We start from the raw sequence: 8,706 nt of genomic DNA, 5'->3' as shown, positions 1-8,706 counted from the left end.
GGCAGTCTTATTGGGTGGGTAGAATTTATTCAAAAACTGCTTGACTAATTTCTCCCAAGTGGTGATGGAATTTATAGGGAGCGAACTAAGCCAAGTCTGGGCTTCTCCTATCATTGAGAATGGAAACAAGAATAGTCTTATTGCTTTCGGTGTAACATTCGGTTGCCTTTGCATGACACAAATTGACATAAAAGTTTTTAGATGCTGTTGTGGATCTTTAATGTAAGACCCGGAGAACAGCCCTTTGTTTTGCAGCAGATGTAGCATGTTGTTTGTGATTTGAAATGACTCCGCTTGTATCTGAGGGACTGCAATTGCAGTTGCCAAATTTTCAGCGGTGGGTTATGCCCAATCACACAAAGCTGCTTCTGGCACAAGAGGTGCCACACCCTCATTATTCAGGTCATTCATATTATTTCGATTGTTTTGATTATCCAAAGCATCACCCATGTATGGTTCAATTTGTTCTCTTGGGTGATGCTGTTGTTTGTCCTTCTTGTTTGCACGATTTAGTTCCTCGAAAGCTTTCTCAGTATTCGGTAATACTTCAAACAATTCACCAGTTCTTGAAGAGTTTCTAGGCATACACATATAATACACAAGACCACAAATGTTAGTATTTTAATGTAATGAATAAGAATACAGAAAATTGACTAAACTAAGAATCCTAACAATTCTTATAGCTATAATTAGTAACATTGTTGCTTTTCCCGGGAACGGCGCCAAAATTTGATCACGCCCAACTATGCCTCCTAAGAGGTCTAGCGGTCGTTGAAAATATAATCCGGTTTATAAGTCCGGAGTCAAATCGCACAGGAAAAATAAAGTGCTAATTACAACTAATAGTTTTGTACAAATTCAAGTAATCAACCTTCAGAAATATTATATAAAACTTTAAGAGTTTATTAACTACGATCAAAGTAATTAAAAATGCAGTAATTTATAACTAACAAAACAAATATTGCAGACAAGATTTGGAAAAGTCTAAGCTTATGATTTCCCCTATTGTTGGAATCTTCCCTGCTACGGTTCCTATAAATTCGCCTAAATATTCTCTACCGATCGTGAGTACTTTAAGTGTCGTAGCTCTTTCTCTAGCAACTACTACAATTTACTAGACGTATTCTCTCGAACTACGCTAGCTGACACTAATTTACCGCTCACGACGAGCACACCAAGTCTTCGTTATCTCTAATCCCGCCTTTAAACTCTCCGTATCGATCTCTCAACTATGTTAGGAGTGATATTATTCAACAACTACCTAAATATATACTCTCTCTCTCTCGAGCAATATACACACTAAATAGGTACAGTTAATTGAGAGCTCTTCAATTAATAACAATAAAAATATAATTGAACAAGTAGAGAAAAATCAAAGGCAAATCTATTTTAAATGCAGTAGAAAATTATCTTCCAATAGGTTCCATCAAACCTTAGATTAATGAGTTTAGTTACTCATAACACTACTCAAAAATACATAAACCATTGTCAAACCAATATTCATAGAAATAAAGATAGAAAAGTAGAGAGAAACTCTTCGATTTGTCTTCTTGAATGAACTTGAGGATCTTTCGGGCTCAAATTTTCTTCAACAATGGTGTTTCTTGCCTTCTCAGGTCAAGTGTGTGGCTGAAATTAGGGTTGAAAGCTTTTATATCACGTCCCTAAGCCAAGACTAAGTTGCCCCTCAAGATAAAACGCATGCAAATTTGCCCTTGTGCTATAGCTGTGCTTCGCACAGGGCCTGGTTGTGTTTTTCAGATTTTTTTGTGCTTTCCCTATGATTTTTTAAGTTACTTTACTGCCTGGTCCGATTTTCCTTTTCTTCAAAAATTGCCTTTTAGCTTCATTATTGCTCAAATCACCTCTATTCTTCACTTTTGGCTTCCTACATAACAAACTTCAACAATTAAGCTCGATTGGTCATCTTTCGGCATTCAGAACACCTAAAAACACATCAAAGCAGGGGTAAAACAATTCCAATTGCATGTAATTCTTGTCATGCCATATTTATATATTGTTATCATTGATTGAGTGAATGTGAGGATTAAAGCACGAAGGGTGATGCCGTGCACTTGGTTGCTTTATTATCATTATCATATGTGGATGAGAGTAAAAGCACGAAGGGTGATGTCGTGCCATTGCATTTATATTATATGGTGAGGATGAGAGTAAAAGCACAAAGGGTGATGCCGTGCTATTATATTTATATTATATGGTGAGGATGAGAGTGAAAGCACAAGGTTGATGTCGTGCAATTGGATAATTCGTTGCTTTACTTGATTCTTGGATTGTGAATTTTGTTTGGCTGCTTCGTTGCTCATTTCAGAAAGAGACTTACTTGGTGATTCTGTACTTATTGTTTCGATTGTTGCTCCCTTTTATATTCCCTCACCCCGTTATTTCTTTTAAATGCTTCACTTGTTATTTCTGTTGCTTTATATTGGGTATCTGCATAGGTTTTAGTAGGTATTTTATCTTAGCCTCGTTACCACCTTATCGGGGTTAGGCTCGACACTTACTGAGTATATTGGGTCGGTTGTACTCATACTACACTTCTGCACTTCTTGTGCAGATTTTGACGTTGGTACCAGCACAGTCCCGAGAGGTACTTACCAGCTACCAGTCAGTTATTCGAGGTAGAGCTACATTCCGTTCACAGACCCTGGATTCATCTTCCTATTTCTATTGTACTATTTCCATTTTATTTTGGACAATGATGTATTTCTTTCAAACTTTGTATTTAGCTGAATTTAGACACTCATGTACTTGTGACACCAGATCTTGGGGGTGGTTTATGTTACGTTATTGACCGGTATCTGTGTTTTATTGCTTTTCCTTATCTTGTAACATCTGCTGTGTTGGCTTGCCTGGCATACGGTGTTAGGCGCCATCACGGCCCTGCGGTTGGGATTTCGGGCCGTGACATAAGTCCACTGAACTGCCCCTACAAATAGGCCATAAACTTTTTCACAAGTTATATGCCATACAAAAGAATGAAAAATTACACTTTCATAAGTTTGCTTGGGACAAAATATTGGTACAATCTTCATAGTCTTAGATTGTTAAATCGTGCACAAATCTTGCCAGATTAGCAGAACTTATGTGTGTTCAATCATTTACAAGTTATGATGGCAGATTATAACTTTGGTATTCTTCTATATATCTTATTGTTCATAAGTAGTCTAATCAGATATTGGCTGAACTTGCCTATGTTCAATTGTTCATGGCAATTAGTTATGACGGTGGGTCATAACTTTGGTATAACCTTCATTCTTCTATATATTTTGTTAAATCTTTCGCAAGTCCAAGTTGTCGAATTGGCAAAACTTTTCGTATTCAATTGTTCACAAGTCATGAAAGCAAATCATAACTTTGGTATAGTTAACTTGATTCTCCTATCATATTTAATTGTTCACAAGTCTTATCGAATTGTTAGAACTTACCTGCGTTGTTCAAGAGAGGAAAAATCTTATAATGTTATTCGAAAGGTTATAGGAGATGGGAGTTAGAGGTCCCTCTTACTGTAGCAAAGTATAGTGAAAACACCTCCTTATGTATACGTACTTCTTATTTAATTTCGTCATTATATGTTGCGAAAATAAAACATATATATACAGCCAATTCATGGCACATTTTACATGAGATTCTAGGCTTGTAAGTACTACGTATTGCGGATCTTGTGTTTCATCTTGATATTCAAAGTTCGATCACATTCTTTCGTTCTAAACTGCAACAATGAAGACATTGAGAAGCAAGAAGGATGAGGAGGAAAACGAAAGAGGAGGAACAAGGAGAAGTTATTCAGCTTGACCTATATTTGCAAACTTTTTAAAATGGTGACAAAAGTTAAATATCAAACTTAGCGAGGACAAAAGCACTTGGTTTGCCCAATTGACGTTGTAAAGTATTTTGCAGATTCAGATACCACATTTGCAATGATTAAAACGGGTACACATCCATAGGCGATATGTTTAGTAGCTAGTTGAAAAAAATACGTTATCCTTTTATTTGGACAAATTTAGTTTAATCTTCTTAATCCTCTTGAGCCTCCATACTAAACTAAGGAAGGCAAAGCTTCACTCTAAATTCTCAAAATCATATCGCCAGAGTAAAAAAACACAAAACAGAACCAGAATGAGAGAAAATCGAAAAGAACACCATTGATAATTCAGAAACAATATTAGAATAACCAGATCATACTATGTGTATAGATGAATAATATCTAAAATTTTCAATCAATCAACTAATTATCGATCCCAAATTGTGGGGATCGATAGTATGAAATCCCTATATTCGTTGTCTTATTCAGGTTCATTTAATCCCAATTCACTTAACAATTTATCTTTTAAGATAAATCGGGATGAGTAGTATCACAAAACACAAAACAAAAGAAAAAGAAATCCCCTTAATCAAGAACATCTCCTGATAATCCAAAGAAAGAGAAACAAATCAAAAATTAGAAATTAAAAAATAAGAAAGAAATAAACTCCAAGATTAATGGCGCGCCCAAGGTATAATAACGCAATTGGTTCTCTCAAAAGTAGCCGAAGATGCACCATTTGATTTCATAGGAACCTTCAACTCACAGCCAGCTGCTAACTTAATCTTCCCTGATGTGATCCAACCAGACTTAAGCCTAATGCGCATGTAAAGCACCGTGAAAATCTTGTACATCCCAGATTTCTTCTCGTCATCGTAATCTGACTTCTCACTATCTCCCAAATGAACCGAACTCTGACCCTTGAGCACTGGATTCAAGATAGTAGTATTCTTGGGATGCTGATAGAACGATTCAAGATTGGTATTGGCGAACTTTTGGCGATGATAAGTAGTCTTGGCTTCAATGTAGTCAAAGTAAACCCCAATCTTTTTGTTGGAGTTTCTGATGTCAACGCTGAGGGAAAGATCATAATCGAGGGTGTTTGTCGTGGGGGAGAAATCGAACTTTGTGAGCGAGGCGTCAGCGATGTGGAAGTAGACCTTATTGGGCCTGAAAATGAGCCAAAGGGCTAAAATAATGACGCCAAAAATGATGATAATGGCGCAGAGTATTTGACAGATGCATGCGAAAACGCAGCTGAAAAGGCAGTTGCAACAACAGCAGCGTCCCATGATTGCCTTAGCTTTTATTCTTTTGTAATTTGTTCTATAATTTGGATTATATAAGGAGAATGAGAAGGGATTTTGGTAATGTGAAGGGGATGAATATACAGAAGAATCAAATGGGAAGGTGGACAATGATTCTTCTGTATCTCTTGCCCAGGTTGAAAGGGAGGCTAATGTGTATGTATAGATATTTGAATAGGATTGGTATTTTCTGGAGTACGTACGTAAATAAATGGAGGGGAGGAAATAGAGGAAATGCTAACTTTTTGGAGTGGTTAGGGTTTGACACGGTTGTCTTTGCGGAGAAATTCTATTTTTAGTCAATTTGCTTAAATTACCTTTTTGTTTTTGGTGGACGAGATATTATCATGGTGATACAAAATTATAGGTAGTTAAAAAACGGTATTGTTACTGGTTATGTGGAAGCTATAGATCTTGTTCGTCCATCATCAGTCTCTTCTTGTCTCTTAAAGTGATTCTTCATGAGGTTAATTCTTAATTCACATTTCCTATAAATCATATATGGTTGTCTTTAGGCACTCAACATGGTTTTCCTTGTAACGGTAGAATGTTGTGATAGGGTACATGTGTGGCGTTTTGGTTATGATTAATATTGAGTTGTTGAGATTGAAAATAATGTGTACATATTTACTGAAACAAGAAATATGGGGCAAGAGTTAAATAAAATGGTTATAGACTTGAAAAAAAATAATTGTTCTTACAAAACCACTTACCAATGGAATATTAGATAAAACTTCATATCATAACGATAGGAGCTACTTGCCGAGTTTACAAGCAGCAGCGACTAATAGGTGTTAACGAATATGACATGAAACAGTTCCCACGAGGACTAAAAAATGGAGATAATAAAAAGATAACATTTTTTTAAACAAACTTAAAAAAAAGAGACATAAATAAGAAATGGAGTACTCATATTTTAGTATTTATAAAAATCAACTTGCAAATACTAGATTGTAATGAGTATATGCAAATACAAAATTGCAATATTTGAGATTCAAGTGAAATATTAAAATATCAAACAAAAAAAATTCAAGTGAAATGCTAGTTTTCACTCGCAAATTTTTCAACATTTATAATTATTTTCCTAGTTAAAGTTTATGTCCAAATATGCCTTAATTTATTTAAACATCTTTTTAACGTTAACTTTCAAATGTTTTTTGTTTAAAAATTAACTGAAATATTTCTCCACACATACTTTACAGTCTCATACTCCCATTCTTGAGGTTCTGACACCACTAATGGGCTGAATTTCTTATTCATGGAGTAGACATAAAAAAGGAGTGTAAATGTAATAACTCGATCGGTTGTTTCATTGTAATTGCGCCCCGTTGTCCTTTTTATTGCTTTACAGATGTGTGTTTATGATTTTATGACTTACGGGGTCGGTTAGTTTCATTCCGGGAAGCTTTCGGGTCGATTTAGACCCTTGATTCTTGACTTAGAAGTTTAAATTAGAAAATATTGACCAAACTTTGACTTTTGTAAAAAGGACCCCGAAACTGTATTTTATGGCTCCGATAGTTTCGTATCGTGATTTCGGACTTGGACGTATGTCCGGAATTGATTTTGGAAGCCCGTAGGTTGACTTTTAGCTATCGAGCTCGTAATTTGATTTTGGGACTTGGAATAAGTTTGTTATGATATTTAGAATTTGTCTGCAAAATTTGATGTCGTTTGGAGTTGATTTGATAGGATTGGGACGTTTAGTTGTAACTTCAGAAATTCTTGAACTTTATTTGGAATTCATGCGTTTTAGTGTTCGATTCGTAGTTTTAGATATTATTCTTGTGTATTGATCGTGCGAATGAGTTCGTATGATATTTTTAAACTTGTGTGGATGTTTGGTTTGGAGTCCCGAGGGCTCGGATGAGTTTTGGACATATTCCGGAGTGGTTTGGACTGAAAATGCAAAAAATCTGGTGTCGCAAATGCGAACACCAGGGTCGCATTTGCGAAGGTGACAAAAGAGGGGCTTCCCTTCGCATTTGCGAAGCCTACCAGATATTGCTTTGGTTCGCAATTTCGAATATTTGTTCGCATTTGCCAAACTCTCAGCTTCGCAATTGCGAATCCTTTCTCGTAAATGCGAGGTTTCATGAGGCTGTCACGGTTCGCAAATGCGAGCCCTGGTCCGCAATTGCGAGGGTTCGCAAATGTGAACCCTGTGTCGCAATTGCGACATATGCAGCTGGTTAAAGGGTTGGGAGACAAGATTTTTGAGCTCATTCTCTCATTTTTGAACCCTAGACTCGGTAAGAGACGATTTGGAGAGGAGATTTTCATCTACAAACTTTGGGTAAGTGATTCTAATCCATTTCTAATCATATTCCATCAACATATCTTAGATTTTAACAATAAAATCATGTGAATCAAAGTGAAAATTTGTGAAACTTTTTCAAGTTTTTGAAAAATAAGAAATTGAGTTTTGAGAGTCGATTTGGATTCGAATTTTGAAACTAATCATATATATGAATTCGTGGAGTCATGGGTAGACGGAATCTACCAATGGACTCGTGTTTTGACCGGGTGAGTCCCGGGTTGACTTTTTTTGAAAATTGTAAAGATCTTAGCTTTATCCATTGCAATTGAATTCCCTACCATGGATTGATGATATTAAGTCAAATTTGGTTAGATTTGAGCCGTGTGGAGGCGGATTTTAAGGGAAAAGATATTTTCGAGTGTTGATTTGGCCTAGTTGAGGTAAGTGTCTTGCCTAACTTTATTTGGGAGAACTACCCCTTAGGATTGGTATTGTTTGATTCAATTGTACTAAGTGAAATCCATAGATGCAAGGTGACGAGTGGGTGCACGGGTTGTACGTGGTATTTGACCGGTTTAGGCTACTTATATTATTTCCATGCTTTAATTGAATGCCATATCATGTTCTAATTCTCTTAGTTAATCTATTCTTACTTGTGTTAGTCAATCCTTACATGTCCTAAATGATTTCGTTAACACTTGTTCTACCTCCTAATTGATAATGTGCTCTCATGCTTTAGTTGAACTTGTTGCCTCTTTTATTGTCACATGCTATCTCTTCATTGTTGATTTTCATTATTTGAAGCCATTATACATGTTATCTCTTTCGTTGTTGATTACCATTAATTGAAGTTATTGTTCATGTTACCTCTTTCATTGTTGATTACCCTTACTTGAAGTTATTGTTCATGTTATCCCTTTCATTGTTGACTCCCATTATTTGAAGTCATTGCTACACGTTATCTCTTCCATTATGAGTTATTCTTATTTAACATCGTAGTTATGCATTGTCTCTCATTGTTGAGTTATTGGTGTTGAAGTGGTGAAAGCCGTTACCACGTTAAGGCGAAATTGTTATTGTTGAAACATTTTCTTTTTGAGCATTTTATATTCATTGTTATTGTTATTTATATTCTTGTACCCGTTGTGGTGGAACCGTGGGCTATTGTTATGAAAATATTGATATTATGGATTGTTCGTAAATTGTGATATATGGGCACATATGGTACGCATTGTTATTGTAATGTGATATATCTTAGTAGGTGTCTTGACCTGGCATCGTCACTACTCTACTGAGGTTAGGCTTGATACTTATTG

General features: G+C 35.8%; 1 protein-coding gene across 1 annotated transcript; it reads right to left on the bottom strand.

Moving 5' to 3' along the window:
* Positions 1-4,167: 4,167 nt before the first annotated feature.
* On the bottom strand, positions 4,168-5,286 carry LOC107770278 (NDR1/HIN1-like protein 3). Its single transcript, XM_016589569.2, has one exon. The coding sequence runs from the start codon at positions 5,113-5,115 to the stop codon at positions 4,498-4,500; it is 618 nt and encodes a 205-aa protein (XP_016445055.1). The 5' UTR covers positions 5,116-5,286; the 3' UTR covers positions 4,168-4,497.
* Between the last annotated feature and the right edge of the window lie 3,420 nt (positions 5,287-8,706).

The sequence above is a fragment of the Nicotiana tabacum genome, chromosome 2 (genome assembly GCF_000715075.1).
Source record: "Nicotiana tabacum cultivar K326 chromosome 2, ASM71507v2, whole genome shotgun sequence".
Taxonomy (NCBI): domain Eukaryota; kingdom Viridiplantae; phylum Streptophyta; class Magnoliopsida; order Solanales; family Solanaceae; genus Nicotiana; species Nicotiana tabacum.
This window is presented reverse-complemented; position numbering and strand designations above follow the sequence as displayed.